General features: G+C 42.8%; 1 protein-coding gene across 2 annotated transcripts in view; it reads left to right on the plus strand.

Moving 5' to 3' along the window:
- The window catches only part of UNC13D (unc-13 homolog D), a 2,023,528-nt gene that overhangs the window by 345,382 nt on the left and 1,658,289 nt on the right, over positions 1-19,857 (plus strand). For both annotated transcript variants that reach the window (XM_069654742.1, XM_069654741.1), the window contains exons 5-7: positions 16,565-16,624; positions 17,029-17,095; positions 17,199-17,397. In XM_069654742.1, the coding sequence (XP_069510843.1) occupies positions 16,565-16,624; positions 17,029-17,095; positions 17,199-17,397 (326 nt within the window). The remainder of the gene's footprint in view (positions 1-16,564; positions 16,625-17,028; positions 17,096-17,198; positions 17,398-19,857) is intronic.

Raw genomic sequence — 19,857 nt, forward strand, 5'->3', positions numbered from 1 at the left:
TTCCATAACCAAGTGGAATATGGTTTCTGTTGTTGTTTCAACTTTGCAGAATCGGCAGTAGTTTTGTGAGCTTTCAATCTGTCTTGTTGTTGCAAGATGAGCATTTGTAGGTAGAATGTTCAAGCGAATTCTTAAAAATATTGACCTGACGGTTTGGTCTGGAAATAATACAAGATACAGTAGTGGTTCGTATATTTTTCTGTTGTCTGTGTTATATTGAAGGATCTGTTTGTAGGTATTTTTCCATGCGATGGTGTTTATCCAATCATTTTGTAGAAGTTTAGTTTTGGCATATTGTGGGCGCATGGTTAGAAGTTCCTCAGATATCTCTTCATTTTCCATTTCTTTGATGATAGATTTTTTCCAATTTTGTAGCACCATGTTGTTAAATGCGTTTGGTTGAGTTTTCAAAATTTGGATCGCAGGAGTTTTGTCATCAGAAAGGATTTTTCGGTAAATGTCTAGTCTTTTCCAGTGGACAATAGATGCAATGGATTGGGTTGCAAGCTAAAACCGTATTCTTGGCATTGGGTATGACTGTGGAAGATGAAGAATTTTACGCCAAAAGGTTGCCTCAAATTTCTTCCAATTTATTTTTTCGGTATTCATCATTGCTTCTTTGCCATAAGTTATTGTAGGGATGTATTTCAGTCTGTAATAGGCGATGATCGGTCTAAAGGAGAATTTTCCGTATTTCCTGTGAAGAATGCATCCTTGACGTGCCAGTGTTTGCGATTTTTGTTCTAGTTTGTCCAGCCATTGTTCTTCAGTCTTGGATTGATTGATTAGAATGCCGAGATATTTAAATGTTGTCACGTTTTCTAATCGGGTTCCACTGATGTTAAATACCGGTTGATGTGTAGATTTTGATGATGGTTTGGTTAAAGTCATTGGGCTTCTTTACAAATCAGGCGGTCTGGAAATAACGGTGGCGGTAAATCCGCCACCACCGTTGTTTCCGGACCGCCAGATCCCGACTCCTGCAGGCGGGAGGTGATGTTCCCGCCAGGTTTGACCTGGCGGGTTTAACACTGCCCGCCTGCAGGCGGACGACGAAACACCGGCAGCATTACGAGATGCTGCTGGTGTTTCCATGATGGAATGGGGATTAACACCATTCCGCCTCAGTGATTCCCGGAAAACCGGGGTTGTAATGCCCGGTAATTCCGGGAATCACGGAGGCGGAATGGTAATACGAGTCCGGCGGTAACCAGGCGGTTTTACCGCCTCGGTTACCGCCGGACTCGTAATGAGGCCCATTGTCTTAGTTTTTGAAATGTTGATTGTTAGCTCATTGTTATTCATTCATGTAGGTGCTCAGTGATGTCAAGGTGACTTGTAGTCCAGAGGATGTTTTGTCGAGGAGGATGATATCATCGGCGTATGCCATAACGGGGACAGGTGTTGAATTTAGTTTTGGCGGATTGGTTTGATTGCTGATCAGATGTTCGATATCTGATGTGAACAAATTGTACAGAGTTGCTGCTAAGGGGCATCCTTGCTTTAAGCCATTTGATGTGGCAATCGATTTGGTAGTTGTGCCTTGTTTTGTTAGTCTCACTTTTATTGATGTTTTTGAATAAAGTAGAATGATTGGTTCCAGAATGTTCGGTGGACAGTTCCATGATCTGAGTTTTGCCCACAACTTCTGCCATGATATTGCGTCAAAGACCATCTTCAAGTCGATGAATGCAGCGTGTATGTTGGTATTGTTCTTGATGGCTTCGTATTTGATCAAATGAAGAAGTATCAAGTTGATATTGGTTCCAACATTGGCAGTGAATCCCGTTTGCCGTGTTGAGATCCGGCCGTTCGATGTGGCCCAAATAATTAATTGCCTCAGTAGTGTTGTTGCAAAGAGTTTTCCAAGTGGGTCCAGTAGAGCGATTGGACGGAAGTTCTGTGGTTGATCTCGGGGTCCTTGTTTGTGGATGGGAACAATTGTAGCCGATCTCCATGAAGTTGGGATTTGGTTAAGTGTGTTTATGATGGTTATAATGTGGCACATGAAGTTTGCCAATGCTGTTATTTTTTGTAATTGTGGTATCGCTCCAAAGAGGCGAAGGGTGTTGGTTCTATTGAGTATTAATGGTTTGAGTCTGTTGATGTCGTTTTCAATGTGAATTTCGTAGATTTGGTTTTGTTGTAAGGGATTGACGAATGATGGGAGTGTGCAATCAGTGTACTCTGATGCTCGTGATCTGAAAGACTCGTCTGAAATTTGTTCATACGATTCTGCTGTTAATTGGTCTGTCGTGTCATTGTTGGAAGATATGACTGAGGTTTCTTGTAACGACTCTTCAGAAATGTCTTCATACATGTCCGGTAGTTGTGGTTCAGTAGTGTACTTGTCTATTATGATGAAGCCTGAGGGCGCAAATGCTTGTGGAGGTGGTGGTGTGTCGTCTGTTATCTGTTCTCCATGGGTTGAAAGGTTGAGGAGGTCCTCATCGTGAATGAATTGGTCAGATGTTGGCTTCGTCTGATCACAGGTCTGTGACGCTACAGGATGCCGCTGCTGATTGGAATTGTTGTTGTTCGGTGTGAGGGAGTCGCGTGTCTTCTCTGTTGGTAATAGCAAAATTGAATCTGTAATTTTCACTGTTCTTAGAAATGCTCTTGAACCTGTTTGTTGTTTTTTAATAGGTTTAGACTGTGCTGGTTTCGTGACATGTGCTTGTTTTTCCTTTGAGAAAATCTGATATTGCTCTGTAGTATTCTTCGTTGGATGATTGGGTTCCTGAATCTCCATTTGCGGGGTTGCAGTAGATACGGTCCTTTGATGTAGAGGACACTCCTCAATGGTTGGGACTCCTAAACTTGATTGTTGGTGTATGTCTTTGGCAGAGGAAGCTGGTGTTGTTTGATCGATCATTGTGTTCGATTGAGGCGCTGGTTGATGTTGATGGTGTGCTTTAAGCAAAGCTAGTACTTCTGTGTTTAGGGTGGTTTTTTCTTGGCGGTCATTTTTGCTATTTCTGACAGTCGTTGTTGCCATCGATTAGATTGTTCCACTTCCAAGTTCAACCGGGATTCGATTGTGGTTATAAAATTCTCTATGTAAATCTGTTTGGAGTGTATAAGTGCTAGAAGAGTTGCTTGGTCTTTGATGTTGTCGTTCATGGTTTCGTGTAATTTCAAAAAGGGATCATAGATTGAGACAGCACTGCAATAAGCATATTTTGTAAGTCCAACATGGTAGTCGGGATCCTGGGGTTGGTACATTCATCGAGGTTGTGGCTTTTGGATGTTGTGTTATTGGTTTTAATTTCTGGTGCGCTCAGTTGAGGAGTAGGGTGTTGGTTCTTGGTCGTAAGATCAGGCGTGTAGTAGGATTCATCTGTGTCGTAATTGAAACGGGTTGGAATTTTTTGGTTTCCTGCTGAGTGTGTTTCAGCTTCTCTTTTGATGGGTCTTTGACCAGTTCTCTGTGTGACGGATGGGGTCGAAGTTAAGGGCGTGTGGTGGTTTCCTGTTATATTGCCAAATATTTATTTTCATTTGTCGAGGATTATTGTCTTGGCTATGGGTTGGTTGGCAGCAGTATCTAAGGGTTGAGCAAGTTTAATTGAATTATGGGTATGTAACCATGCGAGTTTGGCTAATCTTGCCTTTTCTTTCTTTGTTTGTTGGTTGGTTGGACTTTGTTATGAGGGGATCTGTCACGACCCTCACCCCTAAGCCCCCCTGGCCTACCCATGGGCCAGGGGGAGCCTTGACCCCAGTCCCCACTAAATCCCAACCTAGGCCTTCTTGGGGCCAGTCCTGGCACCTTTGGCGCTAGGCTCATACTTAATAATGAGTTTGTGCTTGGGAACTACTTTTTGTTACTGTCATTTAATGTGGAAGCATCCACAGAATCAGGCTTCTTGGAACCTGGCTTGCAGAAGGATGGTTTGGGTGTGGCACCTTAGAACTCTTTTACCTGGACTTCTTTCTTGAAGCTATTTAAACCACACCCGACTGGACTGACACGCTTCGCGTTAGTTTGCAATTCTGCAACGTGACGCTCACTGTGTTCAGCTTCAGCCACGAACCTTGGAGGAACAGCATCTGCAGAAAAAGAAAGAATACATCGTTAGAAAAGGTTGCAGCTTACCTGAATTCCATCATTAGCGGTCCTCAGCTCTTCCGACCGGTATCCTGGAACCAGCGCTCCTTCGGATTGACGGACCTGCAGAAAGGGAAAGACAAGGTATAAGACATTTTGCACAATTAACGAACTCCGCCAAAAGGCTTACCTTGCCACTCGCACTTCATTCAGCAACACCTCTGGAATTCTACACTCCGGCGGAGCACCACGACCTGTGAAGACATAAAATAACAGGTTAGCAAAGGCAAAGCACCTAAGGAAGAGAAAAAGACATTGTTAATTCCAGAAAGGCATACTAGGACAGCAAAACACCATAGCAATAAGACCTACCTGAAAGGCTCACGTCGGGCCGGCATCAGTGAAGTAACTCTACCGCCATTGCCCGCAAAGCACCGCGCGCCCCTGCTGAGACAGCAGGATGGAGAACCCGCCAACATCAAGAACAAGGACTCTTCCGCTGGTCACTACTGGACATCGCAGGGAGAGATACCTGGACCCCGATTGCTGGGTGGCGCCCCCGTGGAACCAGGTGAGCGTAACAGGATCGTCTATTCTAGTAAGATGCTCGTTGTCCAGATCCTCATGTTGCTGTGGATGATTCATGTCGGTTTTTGCGGCATGGGCTCTTGAAAGTGATTGTTCCGAAGTTAGTTGCGAGGAATCTAAAGCCGACATGGCAGCAGTATTGAGTTTTGTTCTTAGTCTGGTTTTAGGGCGCACAACGGGTTGTTGTTTGGGTCGAGTTGAAGACATTTCTTCTTTGATTGTTGTAGCGTCTATGTTGGGATCCGAGGTGCGGACCGTTTGAATCTTTTTGCAGTGGTGACAAGTTTCTGTAGGTTCAGGATCCAAGGGTCGTGCCCTTTCGGTCTCCTGGGTAGAAGTGTGTCAATTAGTCTTTTGAGATTGTTGTTCCGAGGTGCGGACCGTTTAAATCTGTTTGAAGTGGTGACAAGTTTCTGTAGGTTCAGGATCCAAGGGTCATGCCCTTTCGGTCTCCTGGATAGAAATGTGTCAATTAGTCTTTTGAAGTTGTTGTACGTTGTCCTTTTGACCTGCTGCCCAGGTAAAATGGCGTTGTTGTTTCTATAGTACAGGATCCAAGGGTTTTGCCCTTTTGGTCTCCTTAGTAAAGGTGTGACGCTGGTTCTGGGAGGAGAAGTATTGCGTCTGTGTTAGGATCTAAGGGTCCTAACAGGGGGTGGGGTGTGGTAGTATCACTTTAGTGTATAGAATCCAAGGGGCAAGCCTTTTTCGGGGTCCTGAGCAGAAGGTCTTAAAGTAGCTCTGTTAGGATCCAAGGGACGAGCCCTTTCGGTCTCCTAACAGAGGTGGTCGGTGCGTTAGTGGTTCTTTGTGCTACAGGATCCAAGATCTTCTATAGGGCTGACCGATTCAATCTGCTAGTGCAAATAGTTGGTAGTTTACTGTTTCCTTGAGCTATGGGGTCCAGGGTCTCTTATAGAGGAAGTAGCAGTAGTTCTGGATGGGATTTAAAGAGGCAAGGTAGAGGAGTAGGGTTCTTGTGTAAGTGGTTATTCTTGATATATTAAGATAGGTGTAGGGGACAGGGCTGTTGATTCCTTGCTGATGGTTGAAGATCAGGTCCTGCTCTTGCCAATTCACACCAAATCGTGAGTAGTCACAATGTTGCCAACTCACGTGAAGGATGGGCTCGTGAGTGAAGAGTTTGCAGTAACAGTGCTATTGGTGGGGTAAAGTTCTTTATGACCCGTAAACAGGAGACGTGACTTTGAAGTGATGAAGGGAAGCACAGTGGAATTGGTTGTACTGTGGCTCTGCACAGGGGAATGATCGCGTTGTTGTAGGTGAGTTGGGAGGCTCCGCCTCCAAGTGACTGCCGAACGTTGGAGGAAAGCAAGGGAGCACTGGGGCTCATCGGGGAAGTTCTCACGTTGTGAAGGTTTAGTTGGGAGGCTCCGCCTCTGAAAGACTGCCGGACGCTACAGGAAGGCAGGGGAGGGCAAGGGCCCGTCGCGGCACCCTCGGAGCTTGTTCACCGCAATGGGTGGCGAGAATTGTGGAGACTTGTGGAGGTGGAAAGTGCCACGGTGGCCCGGGGTATGCTTCACACAGCGAGGCAGCGGTCGAACCGCCTCAGCCGGGTGGGCCGGCTCCGCCTCCGGAGGGCCTGCAAACGCCGCGGGCGAGCAAAGGAGGATTAGAGCTCGTCACGTCCCGTCACAGAGCCCCCGCGTCAAGAACGCAGTCACAGGCGTGGAGGGCTCCGAACCTGTCCACTGCTCACCGGAAAGAGAAGCGCAGGAGGTAAGTGTCAAGTGTCAGCCAGCAGTGGCTAATTGGTGAGGAAAAAGGGTGCCCGTGCCGGTACCTGTGATGTCAGTGGGCGTCTTCTGTGAAGAGTGGGGGCACTGGGTAAGTTCTGTCCGTGTCTGGTAGACGGACCGTGCTGCGGCAGCAAAGCTGACGGCGAAGGAGCGGCTTGCATGCTGCGGTCTTCTCTGCAGTCTTCTCTGGTTGCCAGAAGTGCCAGAAGTGCTGGGGTACTCCAAAGGGGGTGAGGGGCGCTAGTGCCTCGATGAGGGAGGGGAAAGGGAGGGAACATCAGGCAAGGTACTGGTTACTGGTTTCTGGCAGTTCAAGCTCAGTGTGTAGTTTTGGGCGAGCAATAGCTGTACGATGATTTCCACGTCGGTACACCGCGGTGTTCTGGGGTTTTTAGGCTAGAAGATGATAGCAATAGAAAGCGGACTAGCCCAAAAAATAAAAATAAAGTCAGTCAGCAGCAACAAGCAAGAGAACCTCCTCTCTTGAAGACAAAAAGACTCTGCAGCATACTTTGGTGAGTGTAGCAGGACCTGCTATCTTGTTTTAAGGTCTGATTAACCTGACATCTACCATATTCATTATAGCCCCAGTTCATTAGTCTTCTGCCCATTTACATATACAATCATGCTTTTGGGGCTCTCATATTGTAAGTTCCTCTCCCTGGCCCCAATGGACTCTAAAACATGCCAGGAAGATTCACTGACTGGTTCCTTGTCAGTAAGACAGGCCAAACTCACAGCTTGTACTCTTAGAACTGGGCCGTTGTGGCTGGAGTTTCCTCTTGTGATCCATCCTTCCATAATCCCAACGATACCTATGATTCTGGGAATTAAGGACTTCACACAATAATTTGCTTTGCAGCAGAAGAAACATTCGCCTTATCAGGATAACCACTCCCAGATGGATTCTCAGTTTATGGTTGTGGATATTTGTCAGATGCAGATGTTTAATTTCTTTTTTTAATATATAGATTTTTTAATACTTTTTGACATTTTTCAATAGAAAACAGAGAAAGAAAAACAATCCAATTTAACAATTCAACAATTCAACAATTTAACAATCATTAAGTAAAAAAAAGTAAACATATGAGTAAATTACAATACAAGTTTTATACAAAATTTACAAGGAGCATGGTGCTCAGAAGATTGAGAATGGAAAAAAGTAGACAAAGAAAGGGAGGTAAAGATGTTTAATTTTAATGGTGAACTCCATAATTTCTTCAGACCTATGCGAAGTCCCCCAATTGCAAATGTGATGTATCCTTTGGAGCAACCATAGGCAGCTGCAACAGCCACCATTTTGGGGTCTGCGGTCTAAGAGTCGTCAATTGTTGATACAACTTAGTTGGACAAGCATCCAAAATGTGTTCAAGCATAGTCAAACTAACCTTACCTTCAAAGCAATCCACTTTATTGTTCTTAATCCCTCCATACACGTTCTTTAAAGAACCATTCACCCATGTAACAGGGTCATACTGTCTTTCTTTTTGTACTGAATGGGAGACTTACAAAACCTTCTGATGAGAACATTCTTCATTCACTCATACTTCTGTTTGTTTCCTTGTGACAATTCAAGAAAGGATTCACACCTTCTCTGAGACAGAAGCCCAAGCAGACAAGTATGTTTTGCCTTACTTGATTTACCATGCATACAACATGTTTTATTTATTTATTTATTTATTGTATGGTTAAAACATATTCAAGCTTTACAATGCACATAACATAATCCAATACAAATCCATTCGGTTAAACAGAATATAAATGAGGTGATCGTATATAAATTGATTATACGATTCTAAGTAAAATTCATCAAATTAAACACTTTTAAGAAATGTAAAAATACACAATATAAATACTTAAAACTAATCCATACAGAATTGGTCAGTTGGATCACCCAAGTTCAATCTTTTCAAAAAAAAACAGCACTGCCAGAGCCACTGAGGTCAGATGACCACTTAAACAACATTCCCAGAGATTTTCACAATCGATAACATCAATACTATTGACTTGGTCTTTAAAATATAAAGGGCGATGTGCATGCAAAGCAGGACAGGTTATTATCAAACGTCTCCAGCTTTCTATTTCATTGACTTCACTACTAAATCGACAGAATGACAATTCCTGTGGTAGCAATTTACGCCCCGTTAAAATTTCTCTCCTAGGGAGGAGATCCAGCCTAAATCTTACAAATGTATAATGTGCTTGACTGTTAGAAAAAATCTTCAAGTACGTTGCTACAATCCCCAATTGCTTATGCTCATATCTCAAATGAGTCAGAGACTCATAGCTATGTAGAGTATCCCTAGTAGTGCACCCATCTAAATTGGTATAACGGCAGTTTTATTTTGCCTGGATTCTGCACCAAATTGGTTGAACTCGCTACAATTTCAGCCAATATGTTACTCCACCTTGCTGCAAATTGAATCACTGGTTTTCTTTCTTATATTTTCAGATTGATTCCAAATAAGTATCGAGCAAATTTGTAGGGGGATCGAGCATTTTGGAGTACAGCAGTAGATCTCTCCATTTAGCTCTAAGAGAAATGGATTTTAGCCATAATTCATAACGAATTGTGGCTATTGGTACACAATTCAGTAATCATAGCAACGTACAGCAAATCAATCGCTCAAGTCAAGAAAGTTTATCCAAAATCCAGGGTTGCAATACCTCAATCCCATAAATTAGCTTTGGGATTACTTTACCTTCATAAAACTTAAGCAACAGCACCACTGAGAATTTGCCAGATTTAACATTAATCTTACTCATTTGGCCTGCAAGGGAGACAGCGTTAGGTCTAAACAATTCAGTGACATTCGATTTCCTGCGTTTGTTTATAATCTGAAAGTCAAGGTAGATTAAATTGTCGACTCTATCAAGCTTAATGTTGTTAATGGTCCTCCCAAAATTAGATAATCTTTTCCTAGATTGTAATTGCATAATATTTCCTGGATTAATTTTCAGGCCAATTGGAGTACAAACAAACACTAGAAAATTCTCTGCGTATGCCATTCAAGTACATTTGAAGGCATCCAACTGAGGTGGAACAAAAGAAACCTTATTCAGGTACTCATCAACATCTGGGACATAAAGATTGAGCAGGCACAGAGTTAGAATGCAACACTGCCTCAGCCTAGTTCTTGTGTCAGTTTTCCTTGGCAGATTACATAATCGAGTCTAACCTCAATATTAGAGTTTTCATGTAGTCCCATGATTAGTTTCCACAAGCTGACAGGAATTACCCATTTATATAGTTTTGTCCATAAATCTTTCTGATTTACCAAATCGAAATCAGAGGACAGACCTATGGATGCAACAAAAATAGAATTGTATTTTTTGGCCCATGACATTTCTTAAAAACACTTTAGGACGCAACCATTAAAATGAGTGCCCTATGGTTTTCTAAAACCAGTTTGGAATTTCTTTAGTCTTCCAACACTGTCTGCCCATTTTTCTAAGTTGAATAAGAGAATGGAGGCTAAGACCTTAATGTCTGTGTCCATTATGGTAATTGGGTGGTAATTTTTAGGATCAGATCGAACTCTTTATTTATAAATGGGAATAACAAACAAGGATTTCCATGGAGGAGGAAAGCAGCCAAATCGTATAATTTACTGAACATTATAGAAACAATCATGGACCAAGAAACCGACGCACCGTTGAAAAGAATTTTAGAGAGGTTATTGGGTCCTGCCGCCCTAGAGGTACTGACTTTTATAATTATTTAATGAATTGCGTTCTGATCTATCTCTAAACTCCACTCATCATTAATTCCTTCTATCACCATTACTATAGATAGATGGCGAAAGTTCAACTTCACTTGAATACATAGAGGAAAAATGTGGCACCCATGCTGACTCTGAAATTGTATTAGATTGCTTAACAACTTGATTACATTCCATCTCTTTGACTATTTTCCAAAAATGTACAATATTAACTTTAACAACTTTCTTAGTTTTAAGGAAGTCAAACTTGCTCCAGTTCTTATACACTGTCTGGTCTAGTTCTTATACATTTGTTGTATTTTTCTAATCTTTGTTTTACAGATATAGTTGTCAGATCCCTGACTGTTTATCTTTTTTATATTGGACCCCATTTCTTTTTTTCTTTTTATGCACCTTAACATCATAAACAATTAAATGCTGTTTAGTGGGCTTATTTGTCCTATATATAAATGTATCCCATCCAAAGACTTCATTTCAATTATCTTTAATAAAGAACCGAAAATTATCCAAATTAAATGTGCGTAATTTCCTTTCAAAGGTGGTTTCCCACAAAATAGTCTCTATTTTCCCATTAAACGAATTAATATGCGCTTCATTCCATGTGATTCCAGTGTTACCTGGATTATTCATCAAGTTGTTTGGTCCTTCACCTTCGTTTCTCCTAACCTGGACATCAAACTGCCCGACTAACATGTTATGATCACTCCAGTAAGTATCTATGAAGTTCATATGCTTACAGAACTTATATAGTTTATTGTCAAAGATATAATCAAGCACAGATTCCCTCCCACCTCTATGCCAGGCTGCCTGAATTAGAATATCCCCTGGAGTGGTACCATTTAATATTTGTAAACCTAGGGCAGTAAATCACGAGATCCATTTAGAAAGTTGATGACATTTACTGGAGAGATAATTAATAGAAGTAAAGTATTCCAAATTATCATCACAATCTCCTGCATTTAAACAAGTAGAATTTAGATCCTCAGCAATTAAACTATGACCTTTGTTATTCAAGTCCAACCACTCTGTTATTAATGTTGTGAGTACTGCCACAAAATCATTTAAGAAGCACACACCCACATGCCAGTATATATTAACAACTAACACATTTCTCTTAGTTAGACCAAGTGGTAAAACAAATTCAACAGCGAGGGCTCCTTGTTGAATATTATATTCATGCTTCAGAACAATTCCTGTGCATGATTTAGTAGTTATCATAAGGCCACATGCTGGATGGCCCCAATGACCTTTTGTAGCTGACAGAAAACCAATTATATAGCCATCTAAAATTGGACAATTCATCAGCCAGGTTTCCTGCAAAAGTATGATCTTGTGCTTTTTTTTAAAGTGTGCCTTCTTTGGGATTGGTAAACAAATGATTATGCCCACAGGTGTTCCATGACACAATATTCAAGCAATTCTCTGTACTGAAGAATACACTGCGATTACATTTTTTGGGGATTTCCAGTGGTATGCAGGACACCTGGTAGCAAGGACCAATCGTTATGTTCCATAAGACGAGAGTTCTCTACATGAGCCGGCTGTACCTCTCCCTGCCTCCTTCATTAATGGATATCACAATGTCCTTTAATCTTTTGTCATCCCTCACATTAATACTTGTAAAGTCAGTTATCTCAACATGGCATAATATCATATCCCAATTGTCTTAATGGTAAAGATTCATTCAGTATAGTGTCATAAACAATTTTTCGGTTACAATATCCAACTTAACTATGTCTGTTTTATTTAAATCGATGTTCTCCGCCAGATCTATGTCCCTTGATGAAATGGCTCATAGATTGAGAACCTCTGAGAAAAAGGCCAAAATATTTGCCATGTTCAATATCAAAGGTCTACTTCAGACAAGACACTCCACTAACAATCTATATTGGCGGGATGGGACAGATGAGTTTTTATACTGTATTGGCTTCCCACCCACACCATTATTTGATTGATCAATTGGGTATTTTAATTGCTTATCCTGAGAATATTTCCCAGTTAGGCCGGTACCCCTTAAAATACTATAAACAGGGACTTTATTAATATGTTTACTGACACCATCATAAGCCCCGAGGGGCTTTATTAATATGTTTACTGACACCATCATAAGCCCCCGTTGACCTTCATCAAATTGCTCCTGAAGCAGATGGGTCTTATTACTCATGCATTCCTCCTTTTAGGTGTAAGTCCTTTTGAGATTTCCTGACTGTAGCCAAGATTTAATACTAGGTTCTCCTCAGTGACAAAGTTGCAGCCCCTCCTCCACCAAGCTCTGCAGCATTGAGACCAAGTCACCAATTTCGTTCTCCATTTGAATGGAGTTACTCATAAATATCCTTGTTTGATATGGTGGGATAGGATTGTTCACACCCAAACCTGACCCACAGGAATTCGCTATGTTTTCCACTACGAGATCTTCATTCAAAATGACAGAATCCTCAGAATGTGGCAGCTTGTCAGTATTTGTACCCACAGTATTATGTGATGGGGCCTTCTCTCTTGTCGGGAATCCAGGATTTTCAAAAACTTTCTTGAAGACCTCACATTGGATGTTTTAGTTTTAATCTTTTTTTTATTTCTTTTCCTGTGGTGGAAGAAGCTTTTTGGGTTTCTGCATGACATTTCGGCTAGCTCCCTACGCACCTTTGAAGCTCACTTTATTTACAACCAAAGCAGTAGTATTAGAACTCGAAAACCCTGTAAGCATGATAATGGGGTCAGATTTCACCATTTGCTGTTCCTCACACTGTTCCTCATGTTGTGTTGTGTGCATAGCCAAATTATTAAGCACTTCACCCGACTTGCCGGTGGGTTTTGAAATGTGCAACTGATCCGGTTCGATTGCCTGGTTCCCCTCATGCTGACGAGGCATTATATTTGCTTGAAGCAATTCATTCCTTTTGCCTGAATTATCTAGTTTCTTTCGTATAGCCTCTAGTATTACAGAATGTAACGTAACTTCTGTGCGAATGTTCTCGTAGAGTGTTACAAAAGATGTCAAGACGTAATTTATGGCTATAAGAGCAGACTGATTATATTCATTACTGCACGCCTGCCTAAGCAGTGAGGTAAAGCCCCCTTGCTGCGAAGGCGTCGGGGTAGAATCAATGGAGCTGTCACTATTATCACTGCCATAGTCAGTGAAGATGGGAGGGGTATTTAAATAAGAATAATTTCCCCCTTCAGCCCTCCGCTCATCACTTAATTCCAAAAGCTCATTATCAGTCACAAAGGGGTTCAATTGAATATCAAACTCATTACAACCCATCATCCATGGGGGATTTATTATTTTCTTTACTAACTGTACTAAAGAATTGGGTAACTTTTGCAGCTTTTTTAATTTAGTGAATGGAGCCGCTTTAACATTCATGTCAGCTGTTTCGGAGCTACCCAGTTCACCCACTGAATCCAACAACTGTAAAGCATGCACCATCTCAAGTGTACTCTCATGTATCATATTGCTTTTCTTATTTCTACTCTTCAGTTTGTAAATATGTGAATAAACAGTCGTTGACAACCCTCACCACCACAGGACTGGGCAGGATCCAACTGCAGGGCCAACAGCAGTGCTAACCGCACTCTTCGCACTCCGCGGTGCTCCACCGTCCCAGGATGTTTGAATGGGAACAGTGCAACACAATTTTGCACTGGTGTACAACAGCAGCCAAAAAAACGTTAGGTCCAGCTCCCACATAGCCACCTTGCAGTGCTAACAGCACTCTACGTAGTCTACATCGTCCCAGGGTGTTTGAATAGAAAGAGTGGAACACAATTACACTCCGGTGTACAACAGTAGCCAAAAATCTCAGGACTAGCTCCAGCACAGTCTCCTCGCAGCACTAGCAGCACTCACCATGCCATTTCTAAGGTATTCAGCCAAAGTAACAACTCATTTCCTAACACATGCACACTTGCCATCCCCTGTGGGTAATCTGGGCCTTGCTGAAAACTCAGCACCAACAAGCTTAGCTTTGCTAGACACTCTCGGCAGCCCAGGTCCCAACCTTACAATTTTAACTTGATAGGTAACATGATTTTCTCTAAAAGCTCATTCTTTTTCTTGTCCTCTCTTCTCTTTTTTCTTATTAGTTTACCCAGCAATATGCCTATGCTGCTCTGCATCATGCATCTTGTACTCTTTGTCTCTAACTTCGTCAGAATATGCAAGTTGAGCTGTTTTAGGACAAAGGTCCAGTTATCTTAATTGTAAAGCTTCAGGAACAACAGCAAGTAAGGAGTTAGATATAGATAAGGAGATATCAGGTTCCTCCTCAGTGGTAGGCAGGACACCTTGAAATGTGTTAATGGCTGCTACCATATCTGCTTGGATTAAAAGAGCTCACGGAATTCCTCTATCCAGGGAGGATTGGGTATTTATCTCCATATCTATGTAGTTTTTGTATAGCTAAGTCTTTGCCGGTTTAGTGTAGGTTTCTCATTGGTGATTATCCCAGAAGTCCTAAGAAGTCACACAAACCACAATCATGCTTTCCTAGACTCTGTTTACAGGGGCCAGCTATATTCCTCTACTTTGATTGCATGCTGTTTACCTAATTGGTTCCTGTTCCCCCAAGCGGCATCACTTCGTCTTCGTCTTTCATCACTTAGGGAAGAAACCAGCCGCAGAGTTTCCCAGTTAAAAAGTACTACCCTTTTATTTGCGGTAGTGGTGAAGCAAGGCTATCCGGCCGCCGGGGTGCATGATAAGGGCGATTCGACCAGGAGACGATCCAGGAAGGCGAACTGGTTAACCCCACCAGTTCAAAGGAAGAAGACTCTCCTGGAGGAAGATCTTCTCTGTCGTTGGGAAGTGGTGAGTCGTTTCAGCAGGGCTCCACCGGTGGTGTCGTTGTTGCAGGTCAGCTCAGCTTCTCCCTCTTCGGATTCTTTAGGTCCTGTGGCGACTTCTGAGGTTCCAGTCCCCAAAGCCCTGCTGTTATGCAGAAAACCCCCGTTAATCAGTCCTAGCTGTCAATCAAGCATGCTAAGTGGTGAGCCCGGCGGCTCCCACTGGGCCAATCACACAAGAGTGCGACTTGAGTTGCCGAGGCAACTCAGTCCTTGGTGCCTATTCCCCCCTCCCACACATCCTGTAGACCCAGACAGAGTTGCACCACTTTTGGAGGCTTCTGTGTAGAAGCCCGCCAAAAGTGGAACAAAGGGCTCGACTTGGGTTGGAGTTACAGAAGCGAACACAGATGCCATTTTAAAACCGAGTCCTGGCAAAAAAGACCCAACCGGGGAATAAATATTAAATAAATAACCCGGCGGTATCTTTAACATTGCACCAAAAAAGTGGTGCGTTTAAAATGAATGGGAAAATCCCATAGGAAATATTCCGGGGGAATATTTTGCGTGGTAACCACTGCCACCAGCCATAAACTCGACAAGGGGGGACTGGACAGTGCCCCCTTGGAAAACAGACCCAGGGGCAATCGAATTACCCCTACCAGTACTTCCACAATATGATGGTTTGTACTGGTTCTGTTCACAATTTAAGACTAGTAAAGTCAATGGTGACTTTACATGCCCTGGGAGACAGTAGTCAGTCCCAGGGTATGGAGTCTATGTTTGGGGGTCACTATGACACCCCTGTGTTACTGCACTGAGGGTGCTGTGTAACACATATACCAAAAACACATGAAGCCCTATGGAGTAAAAGACCCCATAGCCCATAAAACACATTACATAGTCAAAGGACATTCTCAAATCATGCCTAAGAGTGGGAGAAAAAGAGTCTCACTCTTAGCAGGAGAAATAAATAAGCCCCAAAAATCCAGCAAAGCTGCTGGGGGACTCACTAGGTTTGGGAAATTAGCCTTTACAGAGAATTCTCCCTAACAGCAACCATATTTATCCATTCATTCAACCACTAATATAACCATATTCACGCATCTAGTCATATTCACTTGAAAAATAAAGGCAGATCTACTGGGTTTGCCAATGCTCGTTTTATGTGTAGCTTTCTAGTCTAATTTAGCAGTTATATCTTCAACCTCATGTCATTACATACCTGGAATTTAATGCTTTAGATAGGGAGTTATTGGTTGACATCTGGTATTGGTTTCACTTTCTGTGCCTAGACAGGTATTCTTTTCTTTTGCAATCATTGCTGCTGAAGTTGGCCTCGGCCGAATTGCATAAAGCATCTTTATGTTGACAGTTTTGTTGAAGGATGTCTTTCAAGATGTGAATTTTCCTTAAATCTAATTTTCATTGTTTTTTGTTTCGGGTGTTATAATGGCATAAGAATTTACTTGGATTTTATGGACTATTATTTTTGAATTGTGTTGAGTTTTTTCTGATATATTCATTTTTAACTGCTGATTCTATTGCTCACGTTGTAGAGCTGCCTCTGTCTAAAAATGTTCTACTGTCCAATACAAAGTTTTGACAGTCAAGCATTAACCTGTTCCACTTTGTTCTTCCTTTTACCACAGGCCTTCAATGTGGATGAAGCTCAACATAGGCAGATTTTGAAACGTGTCCAGTTGCTAGAGGTAAAAGCTTCCCACCTCCCTTCTCCTAATACCAACTCTCTCAACCTAAACACCCCCATTAATGCAGCCTTCCTCCGACCAGTTAAAGTAAACACATTGCTAGCCTCACAACATTGTGGAGCATGCTGTTTGCTACTTCCTGAATGTGCAAAGGAATCGACTCACAAAAGTCCTACCTTTTGTGATCTTTGACCTTCATCATGACCAATGGCTATTTGAATGCGTAGATCAGGGTGGCATTGCAGTTGTGTTGCCCAATTCGGTATTTTTTATGTCCTCACCTGACATGGCAGTGGACACCCTTTAGTTAATGCTTTTTTTGTATAACCATTTACAGCACTACTACTTCCTCCACCAAAGTATCCTTACAGAACCAGTCCTAACTGTCTGCTTTTCTCCTCTAGCCTCCAATCCTTTGCTTGAAGGTTATGGTAAAGGAAGCCAAGGGACTCATCGGAAAAGATGCCAGTGGTAGGTGACTACTTTGCATGTTGGTTGACATCTTATGGGGAACCTATGGTAGCAGAAGTTTGGTTTTTGTCTTGTGCACATTTTTTGTTTTTATGATTCTCAGGTTTCAGTGATCCCTATTGCATGCTGGGAATAGACTCTACAGAGAACCGATCAAGAGATAGCAGTCCTAGCCAGGAGAATTCTGCTAGGAAGAAGAAGCCGAAGGCGGTGGTGCGAAACACCATTCCAGAAGAGCAGACTCATCGAACCCACCCCAAAACACAGACCCTCAACCCAGTTTGGAATGAGACGTTTATTCTGTAAGTGAACATTATGTTTTGCCTGGCTCGTCCCCCTGCCCTTTCCCCCTCATGCTGATCCCAGGGCCTTATTCCCTTTTTTCAAGAGATTTCCATGATTTCTTCAACCTCCCTTTTGCATTTATTTGTGTATATTTATATTTAGTTATTGAAAATTATAAGTGCTTCTCCAAGGAAGGGCATATTTAGGGGTAATTATAAGGGGTAAAGGGGTGGTAGAGGGGATAAGGGCACACAAAATGTTCCTTATGTGAAAATGACAGCCTCGGTTATTTCACCCGTGAGAAAATCGGATTACATTTTATCAGGGACATCCAACCCTGAGAAGGCTAAGGACAAAAGCCCAGGAATGCTTTGATGAAAATCCTACTGGCTAAGACTTTAGCTATTGGTGATGGGCCAAGAATGGAGGAATCGTCTACGGGCACTTTGCACCCTCCCGCCATCATCAGTTCTATGTGATATTGGTGAATAAAGAAGGCTGCACAACAAAAAGGCAGATTTTTTTCCGGCCGATTCGGTGCAGCCCTCAATATTTGTTATATATCACTTTTTGGGGGGCTTACCCCTTAAACCCCCTGCATAACCCAATCTCCCACCCTCTTACCATAAAACCTCCCTTTGCTCCTCACCGACAAAATACCTCACCCTAAATAACATCACAGACACACACATACTGACTCACCAGCCCCCTCCCTTCTATGACACAAACACTCTCCTGGATCCCCACTCAAACACCCTACCTCCACCACGCTACATTCTCCGTTAACATGCACACAAACACACACACTTACCCAATTCAGCCGTTTTATTCGTCTTCCGGTCTGGCCCTGCCTGTCAGCCCCTGCGTGCACTCGTCTGAGGCTGGGGCATGTTAGTTTGATTTTGAAAGGCAGCTCTGAGCGGTCTCAGAGAGGCCTTTCTAAATCGTATTTTTTTGGGTTGGTAAAAATACAGAGTGATTTTCACTCTATACCCCATCATCTTCCTCCACAGGTTGCCAAACAATGGTGGAATCGTCAACAAAGGTCAGATCAGCAGTGAAAGCACATAATTATTGACAGAAAGCTGTGCTTTCAGCAGGGAGAGACATATCAACAGGGAGATAACCATCAATGGTTAATGACCCATTTGAGACTATTTATATGGAAAGATTCCCATCAACATTTGGTTTGTGAGCGAGTGGGAGATGACCTTTCAAGAAAGTGTTCGGTGATAGGTGGGTGAGCATCATACTTGAATGCCACTCAGCATGACACACATAGATTGTCAGAGACTGAGGCAGTCATGTGGTAATCGCAGCCAGTTCATAGACAGTTGCCCATATTTCCCCTTTAAAGAAGTTGCTTTTCAGTGCCAGAAAAGATTCTTGCTGATTTTATACCAATGATGAACTTGCCACTAGACCAAGGGCCTATGGGTGACATGCTTTCTTCTGAGTCGGCTGGTTTAGCAATGCCTCTTCAAGGGGCCTCTTCGTCCTGCGGCATGAAGTAGAAGCTATGTTCAAGAAAGGTTCTACAAGAATGTCAAGTGCTGTCCTACTACTAGTATTTTCTAGTCCTGCTACCAGTATTTCCTAGTCCAGAAGAAGAACCCCAAACGAAAGTAGATCCTCAGCCTACACGATCTTAACAAGTTGGCAAAGAAGCAGTCGGTCTGGATTTCAACCCGGCAAAGGGTCCTCTCCTGTCTCAGCTTGGGCACCTTTTTGACCCCGGTCAACTTGAAAGATGCTTATTTCTATATTAATAGCCGCAGAAAATATCTCTGGTTCATGGTGGGATCCTACAGTTATCAATTCAAGCTCCTTCCTTTGCCCCCTGTGGCCAGCCCTGCTACTGTTCACAAAGTGACTTGCATCAATGGCTGCGTATCTCAGCTAAAATAGCATGCGTGCCTATCCCTAATTTGACGACTGGCAAGTAATGGCTTGCAGTTTTGATTTCTTTGGTCAGGAGGGACAGGAGCAGGAACTCCTGAACAGTCGGACAATGTAAGTCTCTGCTGGGTCTGATGTCATGCTGCACAGGGTTTGCGCCACACTGATTTACTCAGATGAGATCTCTGTAAGGTCACCCGGATGCACAGTTGGTACAGGCCATTGACAATTGGGAGAAAGGGCTGTGTCTGCACAGCAAATTCCACAAGACCCTGCACTGCTGAGCTCAAGAGTCAATAACATACAACCGCAGGACCTATCAAGATTCTCACACGCTCTGTACATTCTCATGCCAGACACCTCGCTCTACAGCTGGGGAAAGCACCTTAGTGGGGTCATTCCGAGGTTGGAGGTAAGGAATTACCGGCACCGGTAAGGGTGCCAATGCCGGTAATCCCTTACCTCTGTATTCCGAGGTCCCTTTGCGGGTCCTTCCTTAGCTCCTGCTTTTAGCAGGAGTTAAGTACGGGACCCGCAAAGGTACTTCAGAGGTAATTACGGTACCGTAATTTACGGTG

The sequence above is a fragment of the Ambystoma mexicanum genome, chromosome 3q (assembly GCF_040938575.1).
Source record: "Ambystoma mexicanum isolate Mex_15411 chromosome 3q, UKY_AmexF1_1, whole genome shotgun sequence".
NCBI classification, from domain to species: Eukaryota; Metazoa; Chordata; class Amphibia; order Caudata; family Ambystomatidae; genus Ambystoma; species Ambystoma mexicanum.